Below are 17,309 nucleotides of genomic sequence, written 5' to 3'. Positions count from 1 at the left end.
AAATTTCTAAACACGAAGCCACGTAACTAAATTTGAGCTTTTGATAGTCTCACAGTTTCAAACTTACAGATTCAATAAGTTCTAGAGTCTCTGCAAATTCTGGGATGGTCTGTAGAGAGGACAGCACAGCATTTGCCTCTACGGCCAGGAACTTCGTGGGTGAATTCTGCTGAGCAGTCAGAGTCTGATTTTCATCCATACTGTAAAACTCACTAGCGTGCTCCTCGAGACTATTTAGGGTATTGGATGTGCTGTCATCCATGAGGAAACTACCAGACCAGCTAGAAAAGTTTCCAGGCTGCTAAAAGTACAAAAGAAATTTGAATATTATTTGTCATTCTCCATCTAAGCATAACATTTATATTTTAAGTGAGAGTTTTTTCTACAACATACTTTACAACTAAAAATATCATAGCAAATATTCTGTCTTTCCTCAAAACTGATATAAATTTTTTCATTAAATTTCATATCTTGACTCTATTTCTTTTTTCTAACTAAATTTGTTCTAAAACTTATAAAATCATGGTGAGATAATACAAGCATGCACATATAACATAAAGTTAAAACTCCTAGAATCTGGCCTCTACCATTCAAACTTCATCTTTTGACACTTCCTCCTCCCAGGAAATACCCAACTATAGTACTTGAGATTCCCCGATGAGTTATTTTTTTTACCCTGGAGTGCCTCTGCACAAACTGCTGCTCCTTTTATAGAATGCTGTCCAACCTACTGACCAGGGAACCTCCTATTCCTCATCTAAGATAAAGTTCAAACATTGGTAAGCACTCCATTGGGCTATACTTTCACCTGTTCCATGTATAATAATGACCTAGTTCATTTACTTTGCTAATATATAATCATTGCCTATCTTTCAAGACTGTACTCAAATAGAATTTCTTCCAGGAATCTTTCCCTAACTACCTAACTCTCAATTAGGCAACTCTCCTATGTGCTCCCATAAAACTTTGTGACTTATTTTATCAAAATATGTCCTGTTTCCTGTCCATGTTCCCATTACAGAGTAAATCCTTTGAGGTCAGGGACTGCATCATTTTTCTTTCTCTTGCTAGTGATGTACACTGGGCAATATACTTATCTTTTGAGCCTAGTTTCCTAGTGTCTCATAATAAAAAACAAGAGAAGAGACCTGGAAGAGCTATAATTTAAAAAGAATATGTAATTTGAAAGCTGTTAAGAGAGTAGATCCTAAGAGTACTTACCACAAAGAAAATTTTTTTCTTTTTCTTTTTTTTGCAGCTATATGAGATGATAGATGTTAACTAAACTTAAGTGGTAATCATTTCACAACACATGTAAGTCAAATAATTATGCTATACAACTTAAACTTCCACAGTGCTCTATGTTAATTATAACACATACTGGGGAAAAAAAGAAAAAGAAACACAATATGTAAAGTGTACTGCACTGTCCAGTAAAACTTCCTGATGTGATAAAAATGGTTTACATCTGAAGCTACTCAGTAAGGAAGCCATTATAACCACAGAAGCAGCCAAAATGTGGCTATAACTAAGGAGCTGAATTTTTAAATCTTATTTAAAATCAAATGTGGTTAGTAACTACTCTATTTTAAAGAGAACATTGCCCCAGTCCATAGGAAGCACTCAATAAATGGCACCTATTACTATTAAAAATAAAAATTGCTAGAATGTGCTAGAGTCACAATAACAAAATATTAAGTTTCAAGTTAAGTAAGGTGAAAAAACAAGTTTCAACACTGTTACAATATAAGTCCCACTTGTTTTAAAGTTTCCTTAAAAATATAAGAAATTAAAGCAATCTTATTTCATTAGCATAGAGTTTACAATTACTTTCTGAAGAGAGCTTTTAAACCATATTCATTTCAACTGAGTTTGCAACTAGGAAAGAGATTCATAAAGGGAGATCACTGGGCTCACTGGAAAAACCATAGGTCTACAATCATACACTCAGAAACATATGAAAGGATGCTCAGCATCACTAGCCATCAGAGAGATGCAAACTAAAACCACAGTGAGATACCCCTTCACACCTGTCAGAATAGCCATCATAAACAAATCAACAAACATTATGTGCTGCCAAGGTTGTGGAGAAAAGGGAACCCTAGTACACTATTGGAAGGAATGCAGACTTGTGAAGCCACTACGGAAAACTGTGGAATTTCCTCAAAAAACTAAAAATGGAACTGCCTTTTGACCCAGCAATTCCACTGCTGGGATTATACCCTAAGAATCATGAAACATTAATTCAAAAGAATCTATGCACCTTAATGTTCATAACAGCACAATTTACAATAGCCAAGTGCTGGAAGCAACCTAGGTGCCCATAGGTAAATGAGTGGATCAAAAAACTGTGCTACATTTACACAATGGAATACTATGCAACAGAAAGAAAGAAGGAGCTCCTACCCTTCACTACAGCATGGACAGAACTGGAGAGCATTATGCTAGGTGAAGTAAGCCAGGTGGTAAAAGACAACCAGAGGAGAGGGGGAAGGGAGATAACAAGGGAAAGAAGGGAAAGGGTGGTCAAAGAACATGTATAAAGAACCCATGGACAAAGCCAAAGGAGGGAAGGATGGAGGGTGAAAGGTGGGGGTGGAAGGGGTGGGTAAAAGTGGTGGCAGGAAAATGGAGACAACTGTATTCGAACAACAAGAAAAAAAGAAAGAAAGAAAAAAGTAGGGCCAAGATGGAGGCGTAGGTAGATACACTGTGCCTCCTCACACAACCAAAAGAAGGACAACAACAAATTTAAAAACATAAAATAACCAGAACAGCCATAAAATATGAAAGTCCGACAACCAAGGAGTTAAAGAAGAAACATTCATCCAGACCAGTAGGAGGGGCAGAGAGGAGCAGCATGGACTGAGAAGATGTATGGCAAGGGAGTGGTTGGGGGACCGAGGCAGACAAGTTGGTGGCTGGCAGACTAGGTGAGGCAGCAGCTGCGGGCAGTCCCACATTTGCCTGTGGATAAACTGGGAAGAACAACTGGTGAGACAGACCACACAACCTATGGTTCCAGGGATGGGAAATAAAGCCTCAAAACCTCTGATTGAAAAAACCTGTGGGGATTGAGGCAGGAGAAACTCCCAGACTCACAGGAGAGTTCATTGGAGAGACCCACAGGGTCCTAGACCATATGCAAACCCACCCACCCAGGAATCAGCACCAAAAGGGCCCAGTTTGCTTGTGGGTAGCAGGGGAAGTGACTGAAAGCTGCGGAGAGCTGAATAAGCAATATTGCTCCCTCTTGGACCCCACCCCCACAGACAGCACCACAATGCAGCCACTTGGGTTGCCCTGCCCTGGTGAACACCTAAGGCTCTGCCCCTTACTACATAACAGGCGCGCAAAGACAAAAATATATGGCCCAAATGAGAGAACAGATCAAAGCTCCAGAAAAAATACAACTATGCAATGAAGAGATAGCCAGCCTATCGGAGGCAGAGTTCAAAACACTGGTAATTAGGACACTCACAGAAGTCATTGAGTATGGTCACAGGAAGGAGGAAAAAGTGAAGACTGTAAAAAGTGAAATAAAGGAAAATGTACAGGGAACCAACAGTGAAGGGAAGGAAATGGGGACTCAAATCAACTGTTTGGAGCAGAAGGAAGAAATAAACATTCAACCAGAACAGAATGAAGAAACAAGAATTCAAAAAAATGAGGAGAGGCTTAGGAACCTCCAGGACAACTTTAAACATTCCAACATCTGAGTTACAGGGGTGCCAGAAGGAGAAGAGGAAGAACAGGAAATTGAAAACTTATTTGAAAACATAATGAAGGAGAACTTCCCTAATCTGGCAAAGGAAAGAGACTTCCAGGAAGTCCAGGAAACTCAGAGAGTCCCAAAAAAGTTGGACCCAAGGAAGTGCACACCAAGGCACATCATAATTACATTACCCAAGATTAAAGATAAGGGGAGAAACTTAAAAGCAGCAAGAGAAAAGGAGACAATTACCTACATTATCAGCAGGGAGGCAGAGGGTGGAGAATGGGGGAAAGGGGAAAGGGAATAAGAAGCATAAATGGTAGGTACAAAATAAACAGGGAGAGGTTAAGAATAGCATGGTGAATGGAGAAGCCTTATATGTATGACCCATAGACATGAATTAAAGAGGGGGAATGATGGTGGGAGGGGGCTTACAGGGTGGAGGGGAATAAAGGAGAGAAAAAAATGGGACAACCCTAATAGCATAATCAGTAAAATATATTTAATAAAATGAAAAACAAAATAAAAAAGAAGTAAAATAAGTATTCTTCAGGTCTTCCTATTTGCCCATGGTTTTTATAGTTTCAAAACAAAAACTATTCTTCCTATGGAATATATCTTGTCTATTACAATTAACAAGTGTCATTCTTATTAATACTCTTTTAAATGGTATAAAGACATCACCAACTACCTCATAATACTATTTCAAGATCCCAGGTTATTCTATTTAGTAATTCTATATTAGTTCCCATCCCTCATTCAGCCCCAAACCAAGGAAAACCCCTTTCTTAAATGTAAAAAGTCTCAGGATATTTAAAATTTTTAAATTTCACTTCAGTACAAACTTTTTTTCCTCTTAATCCATCTAAAATAGCCTGTTTAACTTTGCTAGAATGATTACCATTTATCCTAATTTAATACTACTAGTTGTTCTCAGCAACCAAATCTCAGACAATAGTTTTCACACCTGGTAACCAAAACCCAACATCCACATAAAAAATTTTTTAGAGAGAATAAAATCTAAATGTTCTTTTTCTTCATAGCATTTTTATATGCCAGTAACAAACATGAAACGAAATTAAGAAGACAATCAAATTCACAATTTCTTCTAAAAGAATAAAATACCTAGGAATAAATGTAACCAAGGATGTACTTGTAAAATAAGACACTGAAGAAACTGAAAAGGATACAAGTAAGTGGAAGCACATACTGAATTCATGTATAAGAAAAATTACATTATTAAAATGTCCATACTATCCAAAGTAATCTATAGATTCAATGCAATTCCTATGAAGATTCCAATGACATGTTTTACAGAACTAGAAAAAATATTTCAAAAATTTATATGGAACCGCAAAAGGCCCTGCAGAGCAACAGTGATCCTGAGAAAGAACAAAGTTGGAGAAATCACACTACCTAATACCAAACTGTACTATAAGACCGCAGTAATCAAAACAGCATGGTACAGGCATAAAAAAAGACACATAGATCAATGGAATAGAATAGAGAGCCAAAAAATAAACCTACACCTTCATCATCAATTAATATTTAACAAAAAACCAAGTACACACAATGGTTAAAGATTGTTTATTCAATAAATGGCATTGGGAAAATTGGACAGATGTGCACATAAAAATGAAACTAGACCACCTTCTTACACCATACACAAGAATAAATTCAAAGTGGATTAAAGACTTAAAGGACAGAGCCCAAACCATAAAAATTGTAGAAGAAAACATAGGCAGCAAAATCTTGGACATTGCTCATAGCATTATTTTATCAGCTATATCTCCCCAGGCACGGGAAACAAAAGAAAAAATAAACAAATGGGACTACATCAAACTAAAAACTTTTTGCACAGCAAAGGTAAACATCAACAAAATAAAAACACAACCCACAGAATAAGAGAACATATGACAGATATACCTGATGAGGGGTTAATATCCAAACTTTATAAAGAACTTACGCAACACCACCAAAAAAAACCAAATAACCAAATTTAAAAATGGGCAAAGGAACTGAATAGACACTTCTTCAAAGAGGACATACAGATGGCCAAAAGACATATGAAAAGATCCTCAATGTCACTAATCATCACACAAATGCAAAGTAAACCACAATGAGATACGATCTCACACTTGTAAGAATGTCTATCATCAATAAATCAACAAACAACAAGTGCTGGTGAGGATGTGGAGAAAGGGGAACCCTAGTGCACTGTTGGTGGGAATGCAGACTGGTACAGCCACCATGGAAAGCAGTATGGAGATACCTCAAAAAATTAAAAATGGATCTGTCTTGTGACCCAGCTATCCCACTTCTGGGAATATAGCCAAAGGAACCCAAAACACAAATTCAAAAGAACATAAGCACCCCTGTGTTCACTGCAGCATTATTTACAATAACCAAGATATGGAAGCAGCCCAAGTGTCCACCAGCAAATGAATGGATAAAACAACTAAAGGACATTTACACAATGGAATACTAATTGACTGTAAAAAAGAAGAAAGTTTTACCCTTTGTGACAGTATGGGTGGACCTGGAGAACATTATGCTAAGTGAAATAAGCCAGTGAGAGAAAGAGAAATACCATATGATTTCACTCATATGTGGAATCTAATGAACAAACTGAACTAACAAGCAAAATGGAGACAGACTCATAGCAGGATGACAGCTAATGGTGGGGAGTGTGGGGGTAAAGGGATTGAGCAAAAAGGAAAAAAGGATGCATGGACATGGACAACAGTGTGGTGATTATGGGGGATATAAGGGGACTAAATGGGAATGGAAAAAAATACAATTAAAAAAAATTAAGTAACCTTAAAGTTGCAAATTAAAATGACTATTTTTAGTCTATATAAAAATCTTAAGTCATAATGAATATGCTTTCCACTTGTTGACATATGAAAGTCAATGCTAAGGAAAATTATAAAAGCATATAAAAGATTCTAACAAAATCTAAACACTTAACCTAATTTCTTACCGCTGGAACTCGCTTTCTTCTGACTTCATTCTCAGCTGACATAAGAAGCAACTCAAGTTCCTTTATTTTTTTCTCCTTATCAGGATCTTCATCAACAAAGGGTTGCTAAAATAAGTTAAATAAAAAACAGGCTACTTACATAATTGCTTTATTATTAGTGTTCTAATTTTTATTGTTTACACAATGTAAATCTATTTTTTCTAAAGCTTAATACTACTAAATCCCAAATATCCAAAATCACAATCCCTCTGGAATCTAAAGAGGTGATGGTAAATATTTACAATAGAACAGAAAAGAACTGGGGAAAATAAATGCATTAAAAAAACGTATACTGTATCTTCTGTATCAATTTAAAAATTTGTGTCTGGAGTATGTTTCAATTTATTAAGTTTTAGTATATATTCTTAACTAATTTAGCAAAAATATGTCCATTCACAACCTGAATGCATTAAGTTGGAAAATAAAAGAACCACCTTACTGGTGGTGTCTTCCACTTTACAGTGTATGTTTTTCAAACCCACTTAACAAACTTTCTCCTTTAATGTTATCTTACTCAAAGTAAATGGGACAGAGAATATTGTTTTTGTTCCAGTTTTATATATGAGGAAACAGGCACTATTAGACTTTCAAAAATGTTTGAAATGGTTTCCTTCATTTTATTATAAATAAAAAGTTACCTGAATAAAGGCAGAAGTCTGAACATGTTCTATACAATTGCCTTCAGGTGACACATACTGATAAGCTGGAATCTAAAAGTAATTGTATCATTAATATTGTACATATAACATTTGAAAATCTGAGACAAAACACAGAAACTATTGATAAAATATGAACATTAAAATTCAGGAAGTATTTTTGTTAACTTTAAATGTTCATACCAATAATAGTTTCTTATCTACTAAGTACATCTCTGTTCTCAGGGTCTGATTAAAAGTCTTAGCACAGGAAAGATCTATCTTCTATATGAAACATGAGAATTACTTGGTCTAGATTCTCAGCCAGTTACTCTATTAACTCCAATATCCACCAAGTATTTTTAAATCTGCTATTAGGATTGCTCTATTTCCTGGAGAAGACAAAGTAATTGTTCCTATCTTTCAGAGGAAGGGATTAGTTCTTATGAAGCACTCACAAAGATGGCACTAAAGCAAATTTTTCAACATTCATATCTCCTGCTCCTACCACTACCCTATGGCAACCTCTGGGTAGAAAGATATGAAAATAGAGGCTTCTTATATTGCTTGCTTAGAAAAAAATCAGAATCACTCATGTACTTTTTAATACTCCAACAATAGACTAACAATTATTCTGCTTCTTTTCTAAAGCATCTGTAATAAAAAATTTGAAGTTGCATGCAAATTTAGTGTGCAGTGGTGGAAAGAAATATGAGATGGTATTTTTTAAAACCTTAAAATATAATAAATCTAAATATGATAGTGTATATTTCCCATAATGGCCTACCTAAATCATCAATGTAGAATCATTATACATAACTTCTAACATTAAACTTAATTTTCACAATACTTGATTAGAATCAGTTATCAATTTGGTAACTCTAATGGATTAGAAATATATCTTTCTCATATTTTTCATTAAAATCTGTGACAGTATTTCAAATTAATCAATTTTTTTTTCCAAGTAAAAATTAGAATTATCTTTTTAGTAGTTTAAATGAATTGAACTATGAATATACACATCTTTCAAGAATTATTAAATGTAAGGGAAACAATTCTTAAAGTACAAATCTTATCTTTCCAATATATTTTGCTTGAGACTATTAAAAAAATCCCTTGGCCTCAAATAATTTTCTAAAATTATCTATGAGTTAAAAAATTAAATTTAAATAACCTTTCTAAGATAGAAGAAGGTTTCAGTTTATGCTGCTGACATCTAGGGCACTAAGGAAAAATGTAAAAAAACAGACAATAAAAACCTGGCAGGGGTGTCCAATCTTTTGGTATCTCTGGGCCACACTGGAAGAAGAAAAGTTGTCTTGGGCCACACATTAAATACACAAACACTAATGAAATTGATGAGCAAAAAAAATGTATGTTGTTGTGTTGGGCCACATTCATCTGGGCCGCCTGCAGCCCATGGGCTGCAGGTTGGACACCCCTGCAGGTCCTGAGTATCAGCAGATAACTATAATGTCTTCATATGCCTTCCTATTTGTAAATTAAGATGTCATTACTTTCTTTTAAAATTATGTCTTTAAAAATGTCCATTCAATGGGATAAAATCAATTCTGAGGCATACTAAGCATAATTTTTTTTTCTAAGCATAAATTTTTAATACTTAGCCAAATTTTGTCCTTTGGTAGGTACTATTAAGTTCTGACTTAGTTTTTACATTGTGACAAGAACCAAGAATTGTTCAACATGAACAGTGGCATGACAGATAGCTACGTAGGGAAATGTAAAACAAACCTTATGAAAACTCCTACGAAACTAATTCCTTACAGATAGGAAAATGCACTGTATGGAAAATAGAGTTGCCCCATTATGGACTTGGGTAATCTCTACTCTAATGAACATTTTTAAATGAAGACTGAAGTCACACAACTGGTTGGTTAGTAGTTGGAAGCAATGTTCAATGCCATCAAAGAACCAGTTATTTACCACACCTACCAAAATGATAGCTTGAATGACATTTTACTATGTTCTCCTTTAAACCATTTTATATACACATACGTCTTAGGGATAAGGAATACTAAAATTACATAAATTTTCTAAAAATTATAATAGGTGTTAAAGCAGAGAAATCATTAGCTTTGAATCATAAATGAAGATTCAAAGAATGATACTATTAGGAAATGTACATACTAAATTTTTATATGTAAAAATTACATATATCAATAAAAGGAAACATTTCAATGAATTTGTTCCCAAAATTTTTATCAAAACAAGCAGGGATAAGCCTCCACTAATTATTTAACAGCAATTATGGAATAATTTTTCAGCTTGGAAATTCAAATATCTATTCCCCTAAATATATGTTGTATTTGTCCTATTAAGAAACCAAACACCTTCCCAAATAACAACTTAAGAAATTTTAGAAATAATAAAGGTATTAAAAATATGTGCCTGAACAGGTATGTAAAACTGATTCTGGGTTTGCAAGTGGTCCATTGTTGCACAAGGTTTGTGTTGAAGTTTAGATGAAGATTTTATTCCATCTTGTAAGTAGCCCTCCTGTTCCACTTTTCTTCGCATAGTAGAATTCCAATGGTTTTTGATAGAATTATCAGTCCTATAAAATGAAAGTGTATAATTTTAAAAGAAAAAGAGGACTCAACAAAGTTAGTACTGTATAAAATGAACAAAGTGCATTTTATAACATTTATGTAAATTAGATACTTGTTTAATTAAAAAGACAAACTGTATGTCAGGCACAGTTCTAAGCACTGGAGCTATGGCAGTAAAGACGACAAAGTCCCTCTCTCATGGAATTTACATTTTCATTGGAAGTGTGGCAGAAGGAAAGGAGGAAGAAGAGAAAAACAAAAAACTAAGTATCTAATAAGGAAGATACCAGTGCAATGCAGATCATTAAAGTAGGACAAGAAAAATGAATAAAAAGGACAATTTTGATTAGATAGTCCAGAAAGACCTCTGGGTGTCAGTGAAGCTAAGATCTGAATGACAAGGATAAACCAACCATACAAGATTAGAAAGAAAGCATCCCAGATTAAGGGCATACTGAGGACAAAGACTTTGAAGCCAGGTATAAACATGGTTGTGAAAAGCAACCACAAATTACAGAATCCCAGTACTCCTTTTCACTTCCTAGAACAAAACACCTGTGGAAACAAGTTCATGGATTCCCTTCTTACCTAATTTTCCCTTATATAAATGTAATTCTTCAACCTATGGATACTTAAGGCATAAGTTCCATCTTTCATAAAATCTACAAACATTTATTGAGAACGTAATTTATGTCAAGGTACTAGGGTAGGTTCTATTGACAGTAAAAAGATGTATGAGATTAAAAACATCAAAGTTCCTAGACCAGGTTCAGTAACTTGAAAAAAACACTTAACACTGTGCTTTAATTTGCTTAGCTATGAAAACAGCAATGTTTGCTCTGTGTATTTCACAAGTATATGAAGATTAATTAAGAATATATATAAAAGTATTTTATAAACAATGAAGTACTATACAGATCGAGATTACAACAATAAAAAAATGCATATCTTCTAAGTGAGGCATAGATTTTCCCGAGGTTGTTGGTTTAGTGTACTATAGGAAAAATTTGAACCAGTACAACATATAGTGTACACAGCATATCACTGCCCCTGAGGGAACTTCTATACTTTAGCCACATGGATACTCCTATGATTTGAATCACACCATAATTAATTACAAATTGCATTTTCTCTAACGTGCTTTCATAGTTTATTTCAGCCAGTATATTTGTTATTTTCTGGGCTTATGCACAGAATCCAATACAAAAGAAATCTCTTCAATTCAGATTCTACTCCAACAAAGGTTGAAAAAAGACTGTCTGCCTCATTGGCATTGATATGTAAACATAATTTGGGGAGTGCAGCAAATGTTCATAATCCAAAGGCTTATCATTTTATTGCACAAATTACTACTATAAAATATTTCATTAAAAAGTAATTATATCCCTTACCACAGATACATTACAAATAGTCCCAAAGGGTTGCTTGTATTGTAGTCTCAATTTTAATTATAAATAAAATGAAAGTCATGGGGTACTTTCAAATATATTTAATAGTAACATAATAAAGATCAAGTTTAAATACAGAAAAATGTATATACATTTATATAAGCACCTTCCAGGAAGTAGTTTGGCAATTTCTGCCCAACGATTTCCCAGTCGCTTATGTGCTTCATAAATGATCCTGTCCTCCTCTTCTGTCCAGGAAGATTTCTTTACCTCGGGATTCAGATGATTATGCCATCTTTCTCTACACTGCTTGCCTATTCTTCCCTTTAAATGTTTTGCAATTAAAGACCATCTCTTTGGGCCATATTTCTGAACTAATTCAATAACCTAAGAAATAAAAAAACAAAGTTTAAAAAAGCATTACTTTGCCAGAATGTTAAAAACATAACTTATACTTTTTTAAAAAATGCATTAAATCCAAGTCACAACTTAAAAAAACAATTTTACCAATAAATACTGCTTCGATATTTGCCCAGTTCAAAAATTGATCCCAAACGTATTTAAAATATAAGGTACTAATTCAAGTGACTTGTAAGTTAAATAGTTTAGTTTTAAAATAGCAATAAAAATGTTGAGACTTATGCATTTTCTAGTCATACATCTTTAAAAAAACAGAAACTTCAGCTGGAAGCCAAATAAATCAATTTTGAAACAGGAAGGACCCACAGTTACTGTCCTTTCATTGCTTCCTTTCTCAAACAGAAAAGATCTAGCTCACACATTTTAAAACTTATCATTAGCCATCAGGTAAATTAAATCAATTCTGAGCTTAATGAAATAACTTTTTTTGAGTAGAAATAAAAATACTCTAATTCTTCAACTACATTAACAATTTTTATGCCATAAGGCATATGAACTAAAGGGTAATTCCAAGTGGAGACCAGAAATTCTCCCATTTTTCTCAGACCTATATAATACAAAGAATTATCTTGGTTAAATTATCCAACACTTCGGAAATGTGATGCTTTGATATCTGTCTTATTTGAAGGCACATTACAGGTCAAAAGGGAAGATTGAGAATGATTTCCTTACATATAATGTTATCACATAAAATAAAATTAGTTTTAAAATGTTAACTCAATTTTCAAAAAGAAACTAAACTCTAAATTTTACTAACCTAAGCTCTAAACAAGGTGCTAAGTTGCTGGTATTTTTTACTCCCACAAACCAAACTCTCAAAAATTCTACATGTATAATTCATTCTACATAAACTTGGTTTGACTCAATTCATTTAAAACTACATTTCAAGACACAACTTACAATTCCTATGCAAACAGCACCCAGAGAACAAAATCAAAGTAATTTAGATGTATAATTTATGCGTCAAAATAATGTACTAGGAAGAAAAAAAGCTAATTTACCTACACTCTGGGGAAAAAAAAAGAATATGAACATAATTACCCTCTGATCTTCTTCTTTAGTCCAGGGACCCTTTATCAATTCTGGATTTAAAACTTTCTGCCATCGATGCTGACACTGAAAATCAGAACGATTCTGAAAGAATTTAGATGATTTTATTATTGAACAACTGTCTTCCAAAATTTATGTCTTAAAACCTTAAAAACAGTCTTCAAGAATAATGTATTCAACAGCATTCCTTAAACATGTAATGTTTCTTTTACATGCCTGTGTCCCAATTCTTTTTTTTTTTTTAGATTTATTTGTTTATTTTTACAGAGAGGGGATGGGAGGGAGAAAGAAAGGGAGAGAAATGTTAATGTGTGAAACAAATACCACACATCATTTGCCTCTTGCAAGCCCACAACTGGGGACCTGGCTTGCCACACCAGTCAGGGTCCAATTCTTTTTAAATTAAAGTAGTAGCAGGATTTAAACTACGAATAAAAACAATATGTACTTGAAATTAAAGTATTTGTCTCTACAAATTGTCTTATGAGACAGCAAGCGACAAAGCTATAATACAGAAACTGCCCATAAAAAATGTATGGAGGTTGAGAAATAAAGGAAGTAAACAGAAAACTATACAAAGCAGATGAAAGAACTCAAACAGCACAGCAGTCTGGATTCAAATAGTTCAGCAGTACATAACTCTACACAATTAAAAAACCCTTAAAGACACTGCTAGACTACTGAATGGTACTTACAGGATGTTTATAAATGATGACCCTCCCAAGTTATCAAGAAAAAACTAATCATATCTACATAGGAGATATGCATTATATATCAGTTAAATTATTTAATTGTTGAAGCTTAAAAGAAATATGAAAAACCTTATCTAGAAACATCTCAAACTCCAAAAACAATTAATAATAAACGAAGCCTTATTTTAGTCAATTCATGACCTAGAAAATCCTATGTTTTATGCTGATGACAACAAGAACAATAGCAACTTTTCATTAGTGATTCAGTTTACAAAGATATTAGTTAATATACAAGGTCTGTCCAGAATGTATCCCACCATGTAATATGAAAAATAGAGACATTTATTGAAGAAGATACAAGGAACATTGTACATAGGACAATGACACCACAGTCCCTTCAAAGTAGGCATCTTGGGAACTCACTGAATCTCACTGATGGTCTGAAACTCTTCCCTTTCAAAGGTGATTTTAGTTTTGGGAAAAGCCAGAAGTCATAGGGCAATAAATCTGGGCTGTAGGGGGTGCTAAGTCATCTGGGTGATTTGATGTTTCACCAAAAAACTCTGCAAGAGACGTGTTGCATGAGCTGGCACTTGTCGTAATGTAGCTGGCAATCACCAGTTGCCCATAGCTACGGTTATTTTCATCATATTACATGTCTCAACCAATGAAGAACACTGAGATAGTACTCTTTATTAATTGTCTGGCCTGAATGGGTGTACTCATGATGGACAACACCTTCCAAATCAAAAAAACACAATTTAACATGGTCCTGATCTTGCTGTGAATTTGCAGTGCCTTCTTCGGGCGTGGAGAACCAGGCAACTTCCATTGGAACAACTTGGCCCTTGTTTCCAAATAATCATAGACCCATGATTCCTCTCTGATTATGACCTTCTTGGGGAAATCTGGTTCATTGGTAGCAGTTTGAATCAAGTCATTAGCAACTGCAGCACGATGTTCCTTCTGGTCTGCTAGCAGAAGCCACAGACCAAATTTTGCCATGACAAGTTTTGTGCCAAGATCCCGCATCAAAATCTCAGACACAGTAGTTTTTGGAATTCCCAGAGCAGCTTCTAGTTCTCAGCGCTGTCAGTTGCCGATCTTTGTTGATTGCAGCCCATACATGTTCAACATTCTCAGGTGTTATGCTTGTTGCAGGCCTTCCAGAACATGGATTACTTTCAACAGATTCTCGACCATCTTTGGAGCATTTGTGCCACACTTTTATTTGCCCTGCACTCATTGCATTGTCCCCGAAATCCTTCTGAATCATCTGAATAGTTTCCGCAGAGGAATGTTCAAGCTTAACACAAAATTTGATGCAGATTTGATGCTCTATGCACTGAGTCATTTTGAATGCAACAGCTAACAGTACACATGCTCACTCAACAGCATCTACCACCCCCACTGACTAGTACAGTGAAGTTGTCATTGTTCACACATGTGCATTCCAGTCCACTCTCCTTAGCTGCCAGGTTACATCAATGTTGAGCAAACTATTCTTGTTATATTAACAATGGCTGGACTTTTTCCAGACAGGCCTTGTACACAGTTATAGATAATTTAGAAGTGTATAAAGGTATAACAGAGACAAATACTTTGTTTACCAAGAGCTCTGTCTTTGAGCCTAGTGGACTTCAAATTATTTTTATTCAAATTGAGCTTCATTCTTGGCTTCTGTACATCGATGCTGACCCATTTTAAGGTTATCACTTTCTTCAAAATAATCAGGTGGTTCCTGTATGTTCTTGTAGCATTTCTCTGTTCACTTTATGTGCTATTAAACCATTGAAGTTAAACTGATAAAACTAATGTAAATAACTTTTTGGATTTAGCTTCCATTATTGAACATCTTTTAAATGTCTGGAACTGTTCCTATATGTTATTTCTAATTCTCACAAAAATACTACAAAAACAGTATTATTATTTATGTATTATAGATAAGAAAGCTGAAGATCAAAGAGGTTAAGATTTTTCTAAGTAGAGCTGACATTTGCACACAATTCAGACTGACTCAAAAAGTTTTCTTTCCGTTATTTGGTTTCAATTTTAAGGTTATATTAAAAGGCATCATAACAATATGAAAAGAACATAGGTAACATATGGTTTCTGAAATCCAAAGTAGACGGTCAATACAAAAATTGAAATAAGAATATTCTGCCTCAGTACCTACAGTGTAGTAAGGAGCAAATATATACAAAAATACTTTGTAAATTATAAAATTACATGCTAATAAAAGTATGTAAATAGTAATATGGTGAACAGTAAGTTTTTCTAAAATAAAAATCAATTAACACTTTAAAATGTAAGCATTTTATAACAAACTTCTCCACAGAGCCTGTTCTGATTTTATTAATTAGCTATCAAATATTTAACATAGGTAACTTCTCTCAAAATATTTTAACATTTATCAGCAATTATTTATAAAGGCCTACCCAAACTTAGTATCATTTTTGTTTTAGATCACCAATCTTTTTAGGCCCTGTAGATAAACTAATTAGTAGAAAAATCAGATTTTCTAAGCCATTGGCAACTGGAGAAGGACCAGAATTAGAGATGCTTTTAGGAAGGAAACCTAAATCTAAAATAATATAGACACATTTTTAAAAAACAGCAAATTTAACCCAATTACCTAAATCATCCATTACATCTAGAAATATAATGTTTCACTTACCTGAAGATGACTGGCAATTAGAGTCCAATCATCAGTTCCATGTTGTTCAACCAACTTCTTTAACTTATCATCCTATTAAAACAGGTATGAATATTAGAAAGCTTTCTACCACTGTATTCCTCTATCCCTGAATATAGATAATCCTCTAATTCTCTCATGTCACATCTGGTGGACATTTTTAGAAGGACTAAAGCCACTATAATATAAGTTCTCCCATTTACTCTACTGTTTCCATCAATTTCAACATCAATCCACTATTCATGCCTCTAGTTGAAGAAAAAAAATGTGAAAGTAAGTTGATGGATTACTTTTCTTATGTTTTGTTTTTAAATATTTCTCATATCTATAATAGCATTAATAAAGACAGGTATGAAATGAATAAACCTTATCAGATAATCACCTCATCTCTTGTCCATTTTACTCTGTTCCAGAGTTTCTTTAATCCTTTCTGTTGTGGTACTTCATAATCATGATCGGCATACTGAAGGTCATCATCCTCATCCTCACTAAAAAAAGCACAATTGTGAAATAAAGAATTTTATTTACTTTTATAAATTTAATCATTGAACAGGTATGACTGAAGAAGTCACTCAGACTAAGAGGCATATATTATATAAAATAAGGAGCTATAGTTATTATTGACACCAGAGATAAAGGTGGATATGCCACCAGTGTCCAAGTGGTAACATTTATGTTATGCTAAGGAGTTTGAGCCTTATTCTTTATTTGACCTTTATCCTATAGAGTTAAAGGACTTTAAGGACTGAAAGATAAATATCTTGTATTTCAGATATCACTGGCAGGAGTGTGGAGAAATGAAGGAAGGAAGACCAATTAATACTCTTTTATAATAACCCCAATAAGAAATTATTAAGGCCTGACAACAGTAATGGTAAAATATAAAACACAGCCATTTAAAAGAAATAATGGAAGAAATGATCCATTAATAATACCAACAACAAAAGTTAAAATATGTATAAATAACTTATGCACAACATCAAAGTATAGTAAAACCAAAACACTATCTTGAGACACGAAAGACTTGAACAAATGGAAAAACATCCAGACCATATTCTTGGACAGGAAAAACAGTATTCTAGATATCCATTCTCCCTAAATTAATATCAAAATATACTGTAG

General features: G+C 34.0%; 1 protein-coding gene across 1 annotated transcript in view; it reads right to left on the bottom strand.

Annotated features, from left to right (window-relative positions):
* The window catches only part of MYBL1 (MYB proto-oncogene like 1), a 38,629-nt gene that overhangs the window by 10,375 nt on the left and 10,945 nt on the right, over positions 1 to 17,309 (bottom strand). Inside the window, exons 3-10 of the mRNA XM_053930353.1 lie at positions 16,570 to 16,675; positions 16,170 to 16,241; positions 12,792 to 12,884; positions 11,497 to 11,717; positions 9,782 to 9,947; positions 7,376 to 7,447; positions 6,699 to 6,803; positions 68 to 301 (exon numbers count right to left, since the gene is read on the bottom strand). Of these exons, the coding sequence (XP_053786328.1) occupies positions 68 to 301; positions 6,699 to 6,803; positions 7,376 to 7,447; positions 9,782 to 9,947; positions 11,497 to 11,717; positions 12,792 to 12,884; positions 16,170 to 16,241; positions 16,570 to 16,675 (1,069 nt within the window). The remainder of the gene's footprint in view (positions 1 to 67; positions 302 to 6,698; positions 6,804 to 7,375; positions 7,448 to 9,781; positions 9,948 to 11,496; positions 11,718 to 12,791; positions 12,885 to 16,169; positions 16,242 to 16,569; positions 16,676 to 17,309) is intronic.

The sequence above is a fragment of the Desmodus rotundus genome, chromosome 8 (assembly GCF_022682495.2).
Source record: "Desmodus rotundus isolate HL8 chromosome 8, HLdesRot8A.1, whole genome shotgun sequence".
Lineage (NCBI taxonomy): Eukaryota > Metazoa > Chordata > Mammalia > Chiroptera > Phyllostomidae > Desmodus > Desmodus rotundus.
Note: the sequence above shows the minus strand (reverse complement) of the source record. Positions and strands in the feature narration are given on the sequence as shown.